The sequence below is a fragment of the Lontra canadensis genome, unplaced genomic scaffold (assembly GCF_010015895.1).
Source record: "Lontra canadensis isolate GAN:19392208 unplaced genomic scaffold, GSC_riverotter_1.0 scaffold71, whole genome shotgun sequence".
In the NCBI taxonomy this organism is placed as follows: Eukaryota; Metazoa; Chordata; class Mammalia; order Carnivora; family Mustelidae; genus Lontra; species Lontra canadensis.
In genome coordinates, this window is record NW_022631065.1 from 9,867,943 (window position 1) to 9,888,689 (window position 20,747).

The window sequence follows — 20,747 nt, forward strand, 5'->3', positions numbered from 1 at the left end:
CTTAGCACCAATGTCAACATCTCTAGGCATAAGACATCTTTTTATTTCTCAAAGAATTTGGAACAGTTTATGGTAAAGTTTAGAACATTTTACTTGGGCCTTGGTAGCTTAACATCCCTAATTATCATTTTGAAGTGCTTGAAATAGTGAAAATTTCTTTACCATTTTGTTTACCAAGTATTTTGCTTAAGAAACTATTTTTTTCCAGAAAGTAAAGATAAATTTCAGCTTAGATCATGTATAAGAAAATTGTTTTGAATTAGAAGAGTACACATTAATATGGTTTATACACTATAAAGAAAAACTAAAACAAGGATGTATTAAAAGATGTCACTTAAATAGTTTTCACCTGGTAAATGAACCTGATTATTTTCTTTACACTTTTTAACTTCTTATATTTATTCATATGGAAATCACCATAGGACCTTGGAGACTGATTTAGCTGTATGCTGGTTTTAGTCACTTTCTCACTCTCTCTATACCTGGATGCCCTAAGGGGAGGGTCATTCTCTCCCTCTTCTTGAGTCAGACTGGCCTGTCCCCCTTCATCCTAACCTCTATAGTTCTCACTGACTAAGCCATCCGCAACTCTCTCCACATCCCAACCCTCACACTCTCAGAGCTTCTAGAAATAGAAATAGTCCTCAACAAAAAGCCAGCAACATCTGATGCATAAGGGAGCTAAGAGATAAATTGAAGTGATATGAGTACATTTTCTGATAATTCTAGATTAGATTCATTTTCTAATTTTCTATTTTAATCTCTATAAAATAATTTTCTTTCATTATTGATGTAGGTTTTGAGCTGTGCAGTTACATTCGTATCAGAATATGAAAAAAATTAGATACTGCCTTTTTTTCTATTTAAATATGAGAAATATGTATTTCTGTTACTATTTGTTTTTCATTGTCTTCCTCTTTGTTCCTTTCAGTAAATATCCCTGATGCAACTTTTATTCAGGCAGCCCGCAGAAAACGTGAATTGGCCAGGGCCCAAAATGACTATATTTCTTTGGATGTAAAACATACCTCTGCCATCCCTGGGATGAAGAAAAACAGTGGTGACGATCCTGAGAGTGAGCCTGATGACCATGAGAAGAGAATAGCATTTGCTCCAAAGTCTCAAACCCTTAAACAAAGAATGGCTGAAGAAACAAGTATATACTTAATTTATTTACAATATATTAACATTAAGGGATTTTTCACTTGAATATAATATTATGTTAAAATCTCCATAAAAACATAATGTAGTGTTTACTTTAAAAGTGTTAGAAGTTGGGTGTTTTTTTTTTAATTTTATTTTATTTTTTATAAACCTATAATATATTTTTATCCCCAGGAGTACAGGTCTGTGAATCGCCAGGTTTACACACTTCACAGCACTCACCATAGCACATACCCTCCCCAATGTCCATAACCCAACCCCCCTCCCCCCATCAACCCTCAGTTTGTTTGTGAGATTAAGAGTCACTTATGGTTTGTCTCCCTCCCAATCCCATCTTGTTTCATTTACTCTAGAAGTTGGTTTTTATTTAATACCAGTTTGGTCAGTGACATAATAGTCTCTGAAAGACATGTCTATTAAAATATTATTATCAAATAATGTGTAATAACGTTTACTATTATCTGACCTCCACTTGATCTTTTTTGGCAGATTAAAAAAATTGTACAGTGTCTTATTTTTGATATTGAAAACTTTCATTGTTACCTTTATAAAGATTTTTTTAACATGGAAGCATCTACAAGGATTTTACTGTCATTTATTAAAATCTCCCCTGCTCTAATAAAATATTTCCTCTACTGATAATCCTTGGGTCTCAAAGGACTTTTTTCACATTTATAAACAGTATGTTTTACCAAAACTTTTGTTATTTCAAATAGGGATTTTTCAGAATGAGACTTTTGGTTTCCTTATAACCCAGAAATTATTTTTCAGTATTCAGATTCTGAAGTAGAATTTATAATCTCTGACAAGGAATAGTAAATGTTTCTTTTTTCCAAGTTTTTTTTTTTTTTTTTTTCCCCATATGTGAAACTGTAGTGCTTTCAGTGGGATGGTTTGGTGATGAGTACTGATTCCAGGATTCAAGACTCAGCTTCAGCACATTCCTCAGACAAGTTATTTAACCTCCTGATAGGAGTTCCCTCAGTATTAAAAAAAAGAGTGATAATAGTGCTTTCTTCCTAGAATTATTGTGAAGAATAAGTTAACACATATAAAGGTACTAAGCCAGCACGTTATAAGCCTCCCAAAAAGTTTACCTGATGCTATTAGAATGGAAAAATATGGACTTGAATTTTTTTGAATTTTTTCCCTAGCACCCAGAAATGAAGAAACAAGTGAAGAAAGTCAAGAAGATGAAAATCAAGATATTTGGGAACAGCAGCAAATGAGGAAAGCCGTTAAAATCACAGAGGTAATAATTTTTTACACCAATTGTGTTCATTTTCTGTGGCTGCTATAACAAATTAATCACAAATCTGATGGCTTAAAACAAGAAACATATATTCTCTCCTAGTTGTGGAAGCTACAAGTCCAAAAGCAAGGTATTAGTAGGGCTGTGCTCCCTTTGAAAGCCTAGCGGAGAATATTTTCTTGCCTTCCAAATCTGGTCACCCCAGATGTTCCTTGCTTTGCAACTGCATAACCCCTTTCTCTGTCTCCTTTATATGGTCTTCTCTGTGCCTCTACTCTCATTTTGTAAGAAAACTTCTCAATGCACTTAGGGCCCAGCTGGATAATACAAGATTTCTCATCTTGCAATATTTCACTTAATTAAAACCTTTACAAAGACCCTTTTTCCAAATAAGGCCATATTCACAGGTTCTGGGGGTTGGGACATAGACGTATTTTCTGTGAGGCCGCTCTTCAACTTACTATACGTTTTATATTCTTTTCCTAATAGATCATAAACACCTTCCACATTTTATAGGCCATTTGAGGAGACCATATTTTATCTTTAATTTTATAGTAACTGTGACATGGTAGGTACGTAAATGTAAAGTTTAAACAAATAAATAGATTTAAAACAAAACTAATTAAAAATACTGTTCTTGAGGTCAAAAGTCCTAGAATTGGGTTCTTACAGTACCACTAAAAATATATGCTCCGTGAGGTCAAGAATTATTAACTATTCAGTGTTTTATTCCTCTGTACCTAATATTATGAGTGCTCAATAAATATTTGCAACTTTGAGCAAATTAGTTAATCTTTTTTTTTTTTTTTTAAGATTTACTTATTTTATTTTATTTTTATTTTTATTTTTTTTTAAAGATTTTATTTATTTATTTGACAGAGATCACAAGTAGGCAGAGAGGCAGGCAGAGAGAGAGGAGGAAGCAGGCTTCCCGCCGAGCAGAGAGCCCGATGCGGGGCTCGATCCCAGGACCCTGGGACCATGACCTGAACCGAAGGCAGAGGCTTTAACCCACTGAGCCATCCAGGCGCCCCAGATTTACTTATTTTAGAGCACACACATGCCTGAGCAGAGACTCAGGTAGTTGGAAATGGAGAGGGAGAGAATCTCAAGCAGACTCCATGCTGATCATGGAGCCTGGCATGGGGCTTGATCTCCCAACCCTGAGATCACTACCTGAGATGTAACCAATAGCCAGGCATTCATATGACTGTGCACCTGGGCACCCCAAATTATTTCATTTTCTAAATCTCTTCTCTTATCAGTAAAATGGGAGGATAATGTTACCTGCACGAGTAGGTGGCTTTAGGCTCAAAATCACCTTTTTTTTTTTTAAGATTTTATTTATTTATTTGACAGACAGAGATCACAAGTAGGCAGAGAGGCATGCAGAGAGGAATGGAGGAAGCAGGCTTCCCGCTGAGCAGAGCCCGATGCGGGGCTGGATCCCAGGACCCTGGGATCATGACCTGAGCTGAAGGCAGAGGCTTTAACCCACTGAGCCACCCAGGTGCCCCTCAAAATTACAATTTAAATCAAAGCACTTATAGATTATTTAATATTCAAATATAAGGTTTTATTTTTTAATCTGTTTAATGAGAATGTTTTGAAAGATTGTTTGCTCTTTTAGGTAAGGAAGTATTGTTAAAAATCTCCATGTTATTAAAACTAAAAAGCTAAGTAAAGGTAAACATTTGGTTGTAACAACATTTAGAAATCTCTGACCAGAGAAATGGTTTAGAGGGCTATTTTTATGATGTAAAAATAAGAGCTGTAAGTCTCCCCTCCTCTTTTTAGTAAAATCAGTATAGCTAAACAGCATGAAAAAAATGCTTTGACAAAAAACTTGTCATAGTTCTTACTCCGACTGCTCAAGTTTGCATAATTCCTTTTTAAGTATTTGTTTAATTGCAGTCATAGTATATATTAGAAGGTCCCAGACTTCCCACTGATGGAACCCTCATTGTCAGTAACTTTATCCTGGTTGCCCCAGGCCCAAAGAAGTAGCAAACAATTCCATTTATGAAGTAGTTACAGTCAAAGAATTTAATAACATTTGTGTCCTAATAACTTAGTAGGCTTTTGGAAAAAACATAGATAAAGTGAAGAAAAAAATCTGTTAATTTCATTTTTAAATAATCATAATTACTTACTAATGGGCAACACCTCTTGGGCTGCATGACATTTCAAGCCTTGGAATCAGACTTTCATTGTCATTCTCTCCTCCTTTCCAAATTGATTTTCAATCACTCTTTCCTTTTCATTATAGCCACCAAGAACCTGCCTTCATTAATAAGACTTTATCAGAGAACTCTAGCACTACTGTGAACTAGGAAAAATTAGTAGTCCAACAAATGATGAATATGTATTCCCCTAAAATATTTAAAATATTTATATTTAAAATGTATATTTAAAATATTTCACAGCACCCCTTTGAGTTCACAGGGATGCCTTGCATGTAGTTTGGGAACTACAGTTTGCATACAATTTCAAATTCTGGGTTTTTTGCTTGACATGTTATAAATATTTTCCCCTATTTCTATACATAGTTATCATAGTAACTAATTTTTTAAATTGCATAATATTTACTAGAGTCAGTGAATCATAATTTTTTAGCCATTCTTCCTTTTGGCAAACATTTTAGATTAACTGTCTGAATCTTTTTTTCTATTATTAATAAGAAATAGAAGGGTCACCTGGTGGCTCAGTGAGTGGGGCATCCAACTCTTGATCTCAGGGTTGTGAGTTTGAGCCACATGTTTGGTGTAGCGATTACTTAAATAAAACTTTAAAAGAAATAATAAGAATTGGTAAATATTTGCTTTTCCTTTTTTCCTTCCTTTTCTTTCTTTTGTTCAGATGTGTGTTATCTTAGGATAATAGGATAATAGTATTATCTTAGGATAATGGCCAAGAGTATTACGAATAAAGGACATGAACATTTTTATGGCATTTACTACATTTTTCCCTATTGCTTTCTAAAGAAAATTTAGATGAGTCTGTAACGCCACTGATATTATGAGAATGTTTCATAACAGTCTTGCCAACCTAAAAAATGGAATCTCAAGCTATTTGATTTGCATTTTTTATTATTAACTGTGGGTATATTCACTGGTTCCTTTATTGAATATCTACCACATGCTACTATGTTAGTTTCCTGTCATTGCTGTGTAACAGGTAACCACAAGTGTTGTGGCTTAAAACAACAGAAATTTATTTTCTCATATTTCGGGAGATCAGAAGTCCGAAATCCAGGTATTAGTAGGGCTATCCTCCTTTGAAAATCTCTAGAGGATAATCTGTTCCTTGACTGTTCTAGCTTGTGGCAGCTGTTGACATGTAGCTTACCTCTCTCGGTCTGCTCCATCTTCACATCACCTCCTTCTTTGCGCCCCAGAACTCCCTCTCCCTCTCTTACAGGATATGTGTATTGCATTTAGGACTCATCTGGATAATCTCAGATAAGCTCCTTCTCTCCAAATCCTTAATCACATCTTTTGCCATGTAAGGTAAAATTCACAAGTTTGGGAGATTAGGACATGGACTTATCTTTTTGGGGTTGCCGATCAGCTGCTGCGCCGCTTAATAATGATAGACACTAGAATGTACAGTCTTTATAGGGGAGAAACAGCTAAACAAAATAATTGTGGTGAAATCTTACAGGTTGTCTGACAGAACCTGTACAGGGTCCTGAGATGGCACATAGGAGCCAGTGATTGGTCAGTTTCACGAGTGAATAGGGAGACTTGGAAGAGCTGCTGCAGAAGTCGATCATATTTAGATGGGTCTTTGAAAGATGCTTCTAATGTAAGGGATTTGAGACAATATATCAGGATGTGAAGACATAAGATGTGAAATAGTCTGACTAGGTTGAGGATTTGCAGGAGTGGTAGGAGCTGGATGGGAGGTTTGGTTAAAAATTAACATGAAAAATGTTGATGCCTTGTGGAAAACATAAGGATAGTTAAGTCAGTGGTTTGGCTAATTATCTGGTCTACTTCTTTGCATATCCTTGTCTAAAACACATTCTTCAGAACTCTTTTCAACATTCTGTGTATGGTGGTGATAAGTAATGATTAACCAGAGGACAGTAATATGAAATGTTATGAGATGTACTAACTAGAACATGGTCCTCAACTAATAATAAAAAACCCAAATAACAGTAATAGCTTAAACAGAACTAAAAGCTTTACCCGGAAATCCTCCAGAAGACTTCCATTTACTTTTCTTTGATTAGAGCAGTTAAGTGGATACTTCTATCATGGAAAACATAATTTTCTGGGAGTACATTAGATCATAAACAAAACTACCTTTAAAAACACTGAGAAGCGGGGCACCTGGGTGGCTCAGTGGGTTAAAGCCTCTGCCTTCAGCTCAAGTCATGATCCCAGGGTCCTGGGATCAACCCGCATTAGGCTCCCTGCTCAGCGGGGAGCCTGCTTCTCCCCTCCCCCCAACCCCCACCTGCTTCTCTGCTTGCTTGTGATCTCTGTCAAATAAATAAATAAAATCTTTAAAAAAAAAAAAATGAGAAGCTTTTGTAAAAAATAAGATTTTGTAATTTGCCTCTTGCATGCAAAAGTGGCATTTTAATTTTTTTTTTTTTTTACTTTTTTTTATATTTGAAAAAGTGTGAGCGGGAAGTGGGGAACCGGGGCGAAGGGAGGGGTGATAGGGTGGTGCAGAGGGAGAGAATCTTAAGCAAACACTGCCCTGAGCCCGACAGAGGGCTCAATCTTGTGACCTGTGCCGAAATCAAGAGTTGGATGCTTAACCGACTAAGCCACCCAGGCGCCCCTAAAATTCTGTATCTTAAAACAGAATTGTAAAAACATTTCATTATAACTATAAAAACCGTCAAAGGCATGGAATTTTGAGCTGGCGAGACACTGGAATACCCAGTCTGTTTTCATGCTACTAATGTTTATAAGATTAATGAGTCTTTTAAAACGATACAAATTTTCATATTTTTAGGGACAAGACCTAGATCTTTCCTACAGCAGTGAACCTCAAACAGTAAAGAAGTTTGATACTTCGATTTCATTACCACCAGTAAATTTAGAAATTATAAAAAAGCAGTTAAATACTAGGTAAGTAATTTATTTTAAAATACATTTGTCCTAGATGTTTAATAGTGTGAAAAAAACACTATGTTCTTCCTAATTAAGTACAAATATTAATATTAAACAGATTTGTAGGAAAAAAATAGCATCACCTGTGTTATCACACTAGCACAACTGATTTTCTTTTCTGTATGTGTCTTTTTAGTCTTTATAATAGATACATGCTACATAGTTAAAATCAATAAATATCAAATTCTGCTTTTTTTCTTACTATTTTATAACCCTTTATCAGCGTTGTTAAATGGCCTTTAATTCTTAAAAGTAGTAAGTTGGGAGTGATATCAGGAAGATGCCAGACCTCATTTCCCCTTAGAGATACCAACTTACTATACAGTCTAAAAAGCCTTTTTGAGAATTCAGAAACCATTTAGCTCAAAGCCAAGAATAGCCACATTGAAATGGGGGAGAATCCATTTCTTTTTTTTTTTTTTTTTTTAATTTAAATTCAGTTAATTAACATGTACTACTAGCTTCAGAGGTACAAGTCAGTGATTCATCAGTTTTATATAATACCCAGTGCCCATTACATCACCTGCTCTCCTTAATGTCCATCACCAAAGCCATTTCATTTTAGCCGCATCAACCACTCTTACAAGCCTGTACTGCTTGTGAGAGAGGAAAAGCCCATTCACAGCTTCTCCATTGAGAGGAAAAAAGAAGAGTGGAACAAACCTCCAACATTTTGGCTTTTGGAGGGACTGCCTGAGGGACTGTTTCTGTCTCCTCTGTCTCAGCTGTAATGGTGAATTGTCACACCTTGGATGACGGAGAGGGGGGGGACGGGCCACAAAGAGCAAAAGACAGCTCTGTTGTTGCAGAGCCAGAAAGCCTGCCATACTACAGATGAACACCAGAGGGACCAAGTGAATGCCTTATAAAAGGAACCCACAACCCTTCTAATAGGGAAATTTCATATAGAAGCCCAAAGAAGATACATCCCCCACAAAAAGATTTGAGGAAACCTTACCCTGCCCCCCAGGTCTCTAGCCAGGCTGATTGGTGATGTCCCTTCCCCATCTGAAACTTTTTACATTAAGTGCATTTCCAAATGCATAAGACAACAACAAAAAATAACAGGAGGCAGAAACAAGGAAAACCTGGCCAAACCAAAGGAGCAAAATAATTCCCCAGAACCAACCTTAAAGAAACACATCTATCAATTACTTGGCAAACAGTTCAGAAAAATCTGATAGAAGCTGAAAGTGCTATTAGAGAGCACACACAACTGAAGAAAATTACAGAAACAGTATATAAACAAAGTGAAAATATCAAAAAGAGGAACTATAAAAAAGAACGAGAGATTCTGGAGCTAAGCAATATAATAAGTGAGCTGAAAACGTCACTAGAGGAGATCAGCAACCTATTTGATCAAGCAGAAGAAAGAACCGGTGACCTCAAAGACTGGTCATTTAAAATTATCGAGTCAGAGGAACCAAAAAAAAAAGATGAAAAGTGAAGAAAGCCTAAGGGACTTAGAGTATCTGTCAAACAGAACAACGTATACATTATGGAAGTCCAAGTAGAAGAAGAGAGAGTGGGGCAGGGAGCTTATCTGAAGATATCATGGCTAAAAACTTACCAATCTGAGGAAGGAAGTGGACATCCAATTTCAAGCTTAAAAGATTATAAGAAGGTTGAATCCAGAGAAGCTCACACTGAGACACATAATCAAACTTTTAAAAGGCAGAGAAAATTTGAAAGCCACAAGACAGAAGCACCTCATCAGATACTAGGGAGCCCCATAAGATTATCAGTAAATTTCTCAACAGAAACATAGGCCAGAAGGAGTAGAATGATATATACAAAGTGCTAAAAGAAACTCCCACACAAGACTATTATAACCAATAAAAATTGTCCTTCAAAAATGAAGGAGAAATAAAAACTTCAGATAAAAGCTGAGGGTGTACATTACCATTAACCTGCCTTACAAAAATTACTATCAAAAGTTCAGATTGAGAGGAAGCCAGCTGGTAATAGGAACCATGTCAGAACAAAATATAAAGCTGTCTGGTAGGGACATGTAGGTGGCTCAGTGGGTTAAAGCCTCTGCCTTCAGCTCAGGTCATGATCCCAGGGTCCTGGGATCGAGCCCCACATCCAGGTCTCTGCTCAGCAGGGAGTCTGCTTCCCCCTCTCTCTCTGCCTGCCTCTCTGCCTGCTTGTGATCTGTCTCTCAAATAAATAAATAAAATCTTAAAAAAAAAAACTGGTAAACATAATATATAGACAAATAGATACTCAGGTTCTACTGTAAGGGTGATGTGAAAATCAGTTTTAGTTCAGGTATAGAATCTAAAAGATAAATACATACAAAAAACTGTAATGCTGTGAATACAAAATTTTAAAATATAATTTGTGACATCAATAAAAAGAAATGGAGGAAATAAGAAGGAATAAGTACAGTTTCTTATATGTGATTGAAGTTATTATCAGTTTAAAATAGATTAGAACTATAAGGTATTTTTTGTAATCCCCGTGGTGTATACACACACATGTACACACACGGAGAGAACCTATAGAAGATGCACAAAAGAAAATGAGAAAAGATTGAGGGCATGTCCCTATAAAGAATCAACAAAACACCAAGGTAGCAAGAGAAGAAAAGGCAGAAAATAACTACAAGACAGAAAACAATTTACAAAATGGCAATAAGTAAGTCCTTCTGTATTAGTATTACTTTAAATATAAAAAGATTAAACTGTATAATCAAAAGACATAGAGCAGCTAAATGGATAAAAAAAAAATTAAGATCCAGCCACATACTGTCTGCAAGAGACTCATTTAGATTTAAGGATACATATAGACTAAAAGTGAAAGGACTGAAAAATAAATTCCATGCAAATAGTAAACTAAAGAGCAGTAGTGGCATAGTTAAGAACTATTATAAGAGACAGAGAATGACGTGGTATATAAAGAGATCAGTTTATCAGGAAGTATAATAGTAAACAATTATAAATAAATGTGCATCTTAACATTACAGCACCTATATAAAGCAAATACCAACAGCTGAAGAGAGAAATATAGCAATACAGTAATACAACGAGACTTCAGTATCCCACTTTCCTATAATGGATAGAACATCCAAACAGAAAATCAAGGAGGAAACAGTGATCCTGAACAAAATGGACCTAACCATACAGATGGACCATTCCACCCAATTGCAGCAGAATGTACATTGTTTTCAAGTACACATGGAATACTATTCAAGAGAGATCAAATGTGAGGTAACAGAAAAGTCTTAACAAATGTTAGATTGAAGTCACACCAAGTATCTTTTCTAAACACAATGGAAGGATGATGTTCATAAAGAACATTTTCATTGCTTTTTTTTTTTAATACTTGGGAATTTTTTTCTAATACACAGTAGTACATTCCAAATTTTCTTCCCCTGTATCTTTTGTATAAATCAGCTTTAAAGTAGTTTCATTCCATAATCATATTGCACCTAAGAAATATTGGTCATAGTTGCTCATTTAAATGGTTTGATGTAGAAAAGGACATTTTATAGCATTGTATTGTAAAATAAATATAAACATATATAGATGTACCAGTTTTAGATACTAGGCTATCTATATTATAGGGAGTTAGCAAACTACCAGCCCGCTGCCTATTTTTATAAATAGAGTTTTATTGGCACACAGCCATACTTACACCTTTATGCATTGTCTTTGGCTGCTGTTGAGTAGTAGCGATAGCAACCATCTAACTCCAAACCCTAAAATATTGACTGTCTTGACCTTTAGAGGAAAAGTTTGCCAAGCTGTGTTCTAGGTCACTGTTTTTCAGTGGTGACATTAAATGAAGATTACCTTGATTCAAGACTTTTTGTAATAACCTTACTATTATTTGCTGTCCTTCTGATAGTCCCTCCTTAATTGGAAGAACAGAACTAGAATTATACTCATTGCATCAAAAATTACATATAACTCAGGACTTGGAGGTTTTTGTTTTTTGGCTTTTTTGAAATAGTGTTGGAGACCGTTATCTTGCATGAATTATATAATAGTAAAAAGGTAGCAGACCACTGATAGAGATTAGCATTTCATTTTATCTGGATAGTTGTTTTTTTTTTTAACTTTAGTGTATTTTTTTTTTAAGATTTTATTAATTAGAATGTACAAGAGCAAGGGGAGGGTCAGAGGGAGAGGAAGAAAAAAACCCAAGCAGAGTCTGCTGAGCGTGGAACCTGACACAGGGTTTGATCCCATGACCCTGAGATCATGATGCGAGCCAAAATTAAGAGTCAGATGCCAATCCAACTGAGCTGCCCTATTTTATTTTATTATTAATTGGGTTTTTTATTTTAAAAAGAAAATATGTTTTCGTGGTCCAGAGACTAAAGACAAAATCAAACAGTACAAAAAGATACACAGAGAAAAGGAAGTCACCTTCCCCAGAGGAAACCATCCTCCCAGTTTCCTATGTTTCATTCCAGAAGTAGTCTGTAAATCTATACAAGCACATATATACTTAGATATTGCCCATTTTTTAATACAAAAATGAAGCACACTGTATACCCTGTACACCTTGCTTTTCTCATGTAATATGTATTTATGAGCTTGTTGTTACATCCGATAATATTCCACTCAAAGCATTTTATTCATAATTTTTTCTGTCCATTATTGTCTTATTTCTTAACTATCTCCATTCTTTACATAAAGCAAAGAAAAACTTTGAAAGACAAACACATTAGTCATTGTTCCAGGGAAATGGATAGATGACATTTGGTCTAAGCAAGTACTTACTGACTTCATTATACAGCAGGTTAGCTGGAGGAGTTGAATTTTGGGGGAAAAAAAGTTCAGTTGAAGACCACAAACTACAAATTTGTTATTTCATTTGTAGTTAATTCTCTAATTATAACGTACTCACAGTGTCGAATATTAGTGGAAAACACATTCCAGGTATTTTTAACCAACTGACCCACCCAGGTGCCCACTTTTTTTTTTTTTTTAGATTTTATTTATTTATTTGACAGAGATCACAAGTAGGGCAGAGAAGCAGGCAGAGAGAGAGGAGGAGGCAGGCTCCCCGCCGAGCAGAGAGCCTGATGTGGGGCTCGATCCCAGGACCCTGAGATCATTACCTGAGCTGAAGTCAGAGGCTTAACCCACTGAGCCACCCAGGCGTCCCCAGGTGCCCGCTTTTAAAGATACTTTTAAAGAAGAGTGTTTCTTACTTTTAAAGAAAGAGTGTTTCTTACTCCTCTACTGTCAGGTGCATGGGGAGATAACTGAATTTTAAAAAATAAGCAAACATTGAATTGTATTTGACACTTTTTTTTTCACGTTACATCAGTTGATACATGTGATAGTCACAAGGTTGAAAAAAGGCTGTCTTATCAATAGAAAAGTGTATGGGGGGCTACATCAAAAATAGGAAATGAAATATCCCTCAGAGGGGTGCCTGGGTAGCTCAGTGGGTTAAGCCTCTGCCTTCGGCTCACGTCATGATCTCAGGGTCCTGGGATCAAGCCACGCATCAGGCTCTCTGCTCAGCAGGGAACCTGCTTCCCTCTCTGCCTTTCTCTCTGCCTACTTGTGATCTCTCTGTCAAATAAATAAATAAGATTAAAAAAAAAAAAGAAATATGCCTCAAAGAACATGAAATTCTAATGGCAGATAAAACCACTGAATCACAAAACACATTATACCAAATCATAACATGCTCAAATGGTTTTAATACCAGCTTATTCAAATGTTCTAAGAAAGACCACAAATTGTTCTTACAGTAACTCCTGATGGACTCCTGAGTTTCACATAAAAGACTTTGGATTGTTCTAGAAACTCACCAGTTCTGATCAGTCAACACTTAACAGCTTTCACCCTAAAATTACCCTCTGATTAGCCTGAGCACCTAAAAACCTATAAGTGTCCTTTCATACCTTTTCCTTTGAGACCTCTTTCATTGTGCCCTTCTCCTTTGCACAGAAAGTCTCAGACCCAGGTTTATATGATTGTCAGTTTCCTTGGTGGTCTCTGTAAGGTAGCTTTGAAAAAATTTCATTAGACTGCTGTTTACTGTAGTAGAAATAAAAGTTGGAAAAACAGTTTTTAGTTTTCATTTTTCTTTATTTTGTTTACTTAGATTAACATTGCTACAGGATACTCACCGCTCACACCTGAGGGAATATGAAAAATATATACAAGATGTCGAGAGCTCAAAGAGTACCATCCAGAACCTAGAGAATTCATCAAATCAAGCTGTAAATTTTAAATTCTATAAAAGCATGAAAATTTATGTGGAAAATTTAATTGACTGTCTTAATGAAAAGGTAATGTGGTTATAAATATAGTATTTCCATTTTTATATAGAAATCCCCTCACCACGAGATTTTTAAAAAGTAAATCCTACAATTAAATTCTTTCCTCTAGGGTTTTCCTATACATTTTTTACATACTGCAACATTGAGTATCCCCTTAATTTTGGACAGTTAAGTTTTTTGCAGTTATTTTGGTATTATAAAGTTTTGTATATAAATTTTTGTGTTAAAATTCCATCTGTTTAAGAAAAATTTCTAGAAGGGGAATTATTAAGTCAGTATCTAAATATCCTTAAGGCTTATTGTTTAGTTATTCACCAAAAGGATTGTATCAGTTTTATTTCTAGCTTATTTCATTTAAAAAATGGTTGTTTTTACATATTTTTTCTCATTCTTTTCCTTTTTTAAAAATTTAAATATAACTGATTAACATATAGTGTGTTATTAGTTTTAGAGGAAGAGTTCAGTGATTCATCAGTCTTATACCCAGTGCTCATTGCATCACGTGTCTTCCTTAATGTCCATCACCCAGTTACACCATCCCCAACCCCAACCCCCTGCAGCAGCCCTCCGTTTGTTTCCTATGGTCAAGTCTCTCGTGTTTTGTCTTCCTCTCTAGTTTCATCTTACCTATTTATTTTGATCCAAAACAACCCTTTGTTTTATTAACACTTGTAGTCTTTTCTTCTTGCAAATTATTTGTTGTGCCCTGTTGTCTTTTTAGTTCGTAGTGGGGATTTTTATTTTTCTTTTTTCCTTATATGGTGAAAATTTCTTACTGCTTAGAATTTTTAGATGTTTTATCCTACTTAATGTAGAAAACAGTTTGTCTTTTGATTTCATTTGCAGTGGGTTTTTTTTTTGACATCCTGATGTTTTGAAATTTTTGCATTAATCAGATCTGTGAATCATTCTTTCCCTTTATAATTTCTGTTTTTATTCTGTACATACTAAGTTCTTAAATTAGGGTCTTGGGTTGACTTTTTTTCTTTTTAAGTTGATGAATCACTTTAAAAAATACTTTCTACTTTCTTCATTGCTTTTTATTTACATTTAAAATGTTACCGAACAATTGGATTTATTTTTCTCCTGTTGTTTCAAATTTACTTTTTACTGTCCCTTAGTAGTTACTTTTTGAAGTATTTATTGCAATACCACTTTCTTCACTGATCCTTGAAGAATGACGCTGTTAAAATCTCTTGGCCTACACATTGATGTACCCATGGCTATGAGCTATTATGGAACATCATTGGATTGGGGGGGAATTGTTGCCCAAGAAATATAGGAAACACTGATTTTAAATAATCACTTATTTCTGCTTAATAGCTTCTTTATCTGTCTTGTTAGGTCTCCTCCATTCTCCATTTTTTCAAATTAATCAGTTTCATCAGTGTGCCTCCTCAGGTGATGAAAAATAGCTGTATTCCTCATTTTCTCCTGCGCCTCGTATCTCAAATAAAGAATCCTATTTTTTATGTATCCATTCTTAACCATGTTCCTGACTCTAGCCCATTTGCTTTCATTGTTTATGATATTTATAGCTGTTTCAGTACTGTAAGTTGATTTTCTGGTTTTACCAATATTAAAAGCATTGGCAGCCACATCTGTATCTCACAGTATTTTTTTAATTAAAATGTAGTATTGAAAATGTTCCTTTATATAAGAATTGAGCATAAACACATGCTTATGTATTACTTTTTATAATTCATTATTGATGACCTACAAAATGTTACTTATATGTGTATTTCAGATTGTCAGCATCCAAGAAATAGAATCATCCGTGCATGCACTCCTTTTAAAACAAGCCATGACCTTTATGAAACGCAGGCAAGATGAATTAAAACATGAATCAACGTATTTACAGCAGTTATCACGTTAGTGTTTTTCATGTTCAATATAATTTATTATTCATTAAGCTGAATTATCAGCTAAAGAATAAAATGTTTTTATTCCTGTACAAAAATATGCTTTTTGTGTATCTTCCCACTAAACTTTCACCTACGCTTTCCTAAAAACCTCAAAATATTTAGAGCCAGGGCTTCAAAATGTCCTAAATTAAGTCTTAAGACAAAAATTATAACTTCTAATCACTTATTATTTGAGATAAGATATATGGTCCGATAATGACTGTTTTGAGAGGAGTTGACGTAAACCTATAAGCCTGTAGACTTACAGAAATCTAACTTATTAAAGATTTCATGGTCCTTCCACAGGTTAGTTGTGGAGGTTAAAGATGTTTTGGTGGGTTTCGGTGATTATCTGTGAGATCTCAAATAAGATTTGGATGCTACCTTTTAGTTCTCATGCTGGTTTCAGAGATGGCTTCTTTGGATTAAAGTGCTGTCCAGGGAATAGTGAAAGAGATGAGATCATAACCAAATGGCTGATGAAAGCAAAGTGACTCTCAAACACATGACCTGTAGTTGGTTATAAATTATGGTACATTCTAAAGTAGAAAATAATATGAATAACGTATTGGTAATACAAATAATTGTAGCAATTTAGGGATAGAAAAAAACTGGTGAAAACTACTGAAAAAGAATGTGAGAGAGAGAAACTTGGTAGAATTTCGTCAGTATTCTCAAGTGCTGAACTACATTCACCAGCCAAGGTAGCAGGCTAGCAAGCTCAATGCCTATTAATACTGTGATAGGGAGTTAACATTGATATTTCATTGCATGATGAAATACACAATTTAAACATATTAAGTGTATTTATATATATCTGTATGTATAGACACCCAAGATACAACTTTCGTTTAATAGTTTCTCACTATATTTCTTTTAAGAATTTACAGTATGAAATCAATTTTATTCATTAACAGGCAGAACTGAGACATCAACAAATGAAAGCTTGGCTGTAGATGAAAAAACTCAATGGATTTTAGAAGAGATTGAATCTCGAAGGTAACTATATAACCTGAAGACTTAAAGCATCATTGAGCAATTATTTTTCACTACTTAAATATAGTTAACCCATATGGTATAATTAACCATAACTGAACGTTAGCTTGGGAGAATGATATAAAACCAAAATTGAGTTAAACAGTCCTCACCCCCCAGGGTTTAAAGACACACTGGTGTTTTAGGTCAGTCAAAAGGAAAAGGTAAGATGGCATATATTGGTCCAGGAATTTCTCATAACTACAGCCAGTCATTATTTTATTGTTACTCCCTCTTTAAAGTCTGGGTAGCCCATTGGAATGTCTTATAAGAAAAAGAGGGAGAACCATCAATTCAGATTAATCAAGCTGAAATGCCAAAAATACTAGCATCAAATTGTGTGATGTATATTCTGGGCATTTCTTTTTGTTTTAAAGCATTTCTTTTTAGCAGGAACTGTTTTTAATTTGTTTTTGGTTTATTGCAAAACATAGATCACAAAGAAGACAAGCAAGGGCACTTTCTGGGAATTGTGATCATCAGGAAGGGACATCTAGTGATGATGAACTGTCTTCAGCAGACATGAATGATTTCCAAAAAACCCAAGGTCAGTTACCAAGTTTCTAATATGTCTTAATTTGAAATATTAAAATGGCAGGAAATGCTTTACTGTGCTTCCACTTAAATACATAAGGGCAATATATATATATAAAATTGTTGAGAAATTTCAGAAAAAAAGAATACATTTTTTCCTCCCTTTTAGACTTTTCTTGGGGTACCTGGCTGGCTCAGTAGCACATGTGACTCTTGATCTTGGGGTTGTGAGTTTGAGCCCCTACTTTGGGATTAGCATTTAATAAAAAAAAAAAAAGACTTTTTCTACCTCTGAAAAAATGGGATAAAATGGAGGACTGTTGTGAGTGTTCTGCATCTTTATAGTTTTTTCCCTCAGTCTTCCTCATCTTTTACAAAGGAACCATGGACATTTTGGTTTCTTTTTTTTAACGACATACTTTCTATATCGTCATTTTTAATTGGAAAGTTAAATTTAACTTTAGCTCCTGGCTGGCTCATTCACTAAAGCATGCAACTCTTGTTCTCAGGATTGTGAGTTCGAGCCCCACATTTTGGGTAGAGGTTACTTAAAAATTGTAGTGATATGAGAAGGTAAAATATTGTGTATTTGTAAGAATTTGGGCCTTAGAGTTAAATAGATAGGTTTGAAGAAGGACTGTATTCTGTGTGATCTTAGGCAGATCCATTGACTTCCCTGAATCTCATGTTGCTTGTTTGCTTGTTTTTTGTCTGTAAATAGGGTAGTAATACCTGCTTTGTAGAGAAGATAGTTATGATGCTAACGTAACAGAGACTCTATATAAGTGGTGGAGTTCCTTAGTGTTGATATGGCTATTAAAGCGTTTTTCTTAAAAAAACTAATTTATGTTAATATCAAAGGAAAGTTTTCAGCTCAGTTGATCATATACATCATTGTACATGACTGTTTATAGGAAACAAAGGTCACAAACTTAAAATGTATTATATACAGAGACTCATTTTGTTTACAGATGACATTTCACAGGATCATAAGAAGATTTTTGAAGATGTACATGATGATTTTTGTAATATCCAGCATATTTTGTTGAAATTTCAACAATGGCGAGAAAAGTATCCTGATTCTTATTATGAAGCATTCATTAGTTTGTGTATACCGAAGCTTTTAAATCCCTTAATCCGAGTTCAGCTGATTGATTGGAATCCTCTTAAGGTATTTAAGCTTAACATATAAAGGAAATAATTCTGTTGTGTTCATTATTTAAATGCCCTTGTTATCAGGTTAGCTTTAAAATACATAGAGTTGAAATTGATAATTAGTGCTTTGGGGTAATAGTTTGCATTCATCTTTTTTATTTTTGGTTCCCCCCCCCCCTTTTTTTTTTCTTTAAGATTTAATTTATTTATTTGACAGAGAGAGAGAGATCACAAGCAGGCAGAGAGGCAGGCAGAGAGAGGGCGGCGGAAGCAGGCTCCCTGCAGAGCAGAGAGCCCGATGTGGGGCTCGATCCCAGGACTCTGGGATCATGACCTGAGCCGAAGGCAGAGGCTTAACCCACTGAGCCACTCGGGCACCCCGCCCCCTTTATTTTTAAGGCCAAATAGCACTAAACATCTGCAAAGGAAACTTTTTTGTTTTTTGTTTTTTAGCTTCTTCTATGATAAGTTTAATATCTTTTTAAATGACTTAAAAATGTAAAGATAGTGTTAGCTTTTGGCCTGAGGAATTTGACATACGTACCAAGAATTCTGAAGTTGGAGATGATATATTGGTAATAATTTGGTTTGGAAAGCTGCATTGAGGAGGGGGAGTGGAAATGAGGATTGGAAGAATAAAGAAGATTTAAACAGGAGACAAATTTTTTTTGTAAAAATGAATAAGGAGAAATCATAGTTCAGGAGCTAGAAACTACATAGAGATTCAGATCCTAAATTAAGAGATAGGAACTTATCTTGGTAAATAATGGGAGGAATAGCATTATGAGAGTAATGTTTTAGGAAGCCCTAGCAGCAGGCTAACTTAGAGAGAAGGGAAATAAGAGGTGGATATAATAATGAAAGGCTACTGCTCTACACCAAGTCCAAGGTAGTGAATTCTTCACACAGAATGGTAGTGACAAAGGAGAGAGAAGGGTTGATTGTATACAGAGAGAGAAAGAGACACTGAGAGTCATAACCATGGAGAAGAAACTGATGGTTACCAGAGGGGAGGGGGACAAGAGAGTGGGTGAAATAGGCATGAGTATTAAGCAGTGCACTTGTCCTGATGAGCACTGGGTGATATATGGAGGTGTTGAATCACTATATTGTATACCTGAAACTAATACAACTTTATGTTAACTGTATTGGAATTACAATGAAAGAATTAGTAAAATACTGAGAATAACTCTGACACATCATCACATCAAAAGGTTGCCCCAGTGTTTTGTTTCTGGATTATTAGAGCAGTGGTAGTTCCATTAATAGGAATGGGGACTTTCCAGAGGGAAAAAGATTTTGAAGGAAGTTTTACTGATAGTTTTACTAATAGTGGAACATCCATGTGAATATATCTACTAAGGAAACAAATGAGAAAATGAAGGAATAGAGAACCAAAGATAAAGATTGAACAAATTAAAGGAGACAGAGCCATGTCCTTTTATCTTTCTCTGTCCTAGTCATGCATGCCTGTTGCTGTGTTAGGTTCAGGTCCACGCAGTCTTCATAGTACAGGAGCTAAGCTTATCCCTAAGAAAATAAGTAGTTGGTTGGACAGCAGCATAGTTGTTAACCGCTCAGCTGATCTGTTCATTCATTCAACAAATAATAATTTGCCATCTGCCACTTGCCTATTAAGCTAAACCACCTGTAAAAAACACATTTGTGCCTATGAGAATTGAGGGAGCCAGAAATGAATTTTGCATGAGGTAAATGAATTTTTATAAACAAATTCCAGGTTATTTTAAGTACTATTCTTACAAATGTATATTTTGTTCCCAAAAGTAAAGTGTGGCAGGTTCTGAACACAGTGGGCATTTTTGGAGAATTTGTCATACAAACAATGGATAGAATATAGTTTCTTGTCATACTGTTTAGACATCAATCTTAGTCATGTCATCCTGCCTAGTCTTGGTGGTCTAGTGCTAAATACAGGGGCTTAAAATGTGGAATTATTCTTTTTTGATTCTCAGAAAGATTCCAGTGATTACTCAAAAATATAACTATTCTAAAGTAATGTTTAAGAATGTATTGATAATTTTGATAATTTTATTTATAAGTGTGATGCCATAGGTTTAAAACAGATGCCGTGGTTCACATCTGTAGAAGAATTTATGGCTAGCAGTGTGGAAGATTCAAAGGAGGATAGTTCTGATAAGAAGATCTTGTCTGCTGTCATCAACAAAACAATTATTCCTCGACTTACAGGTACTACTGCTTTGTAATCTTGGTAAAATAAATTATTCTCTGGAAGAGTCTAAGATCATTAATTTCTGTTATATTCACAGATTTTTTTTTAGAAGTTTTTGAACACA

General features: G+C 35.0%; 1 protein-coding gene across 7 annotated transcripts in view; it reads left to right on the plus strand.

Moving 5' to 3' along the window:
• Window positions 1-20,747, plus strand: part of GCFC2 (GC-rich sequence DNA-binding factor 2) — a 42,832-nt gene that overhangs the window by 6,882 nt on the left and 15,203 nt on the right. For 3 of the 7 annotated variants that reach the window (XR_004385353.1, XR_004385352.1, XM_032880690.1), the window contains exons 3-11: window positions 932-1,156; window positions 2,319-2,416; window positions 7,391-7,506; window positions 13,627-13,813; window positions 15,552-15,675; window positions 16,626-16,707; window positions 17,178-17,290; window positions 18,249-18,448; window positions 20,493-20,640. Coding sequence is in view for 5 of the 7 variants with exons in the window: in XM_032880690.1 (XP_032736581.1) it covers window positions 932-1,156; window positions 2,319-2,416; window positions 7,391-7,506; window positions 13,627-13,813; window positions 15,552-15,675; window positions 16,626-16,707; window positions 17,178-17,290; window positions 18,249-18,448; window positions 20,493-20,640 (1,293 nt within the window). In the remaining 2 variants the exon portion in view is untranslated. Of the gene's footprint in view, window positions 1-931; window positions 1,157-2,318; window positions 2,417-7,390; window positions 7,507-10,519; window positions 10,695-13,626; window positions 13,814-15,551; window positions 15,676-16,625; window positions 16,708-17,177; window positions 17,291-18,248; window positions 18,449-20,492; window positions 20,641-20,747 lie in introns of those variants that run through there. The other 4 variants (XM_032880692.1, XM_032880693.1, XM_032880694.1 and 1 more) reach the window with 4 other exon arrangements.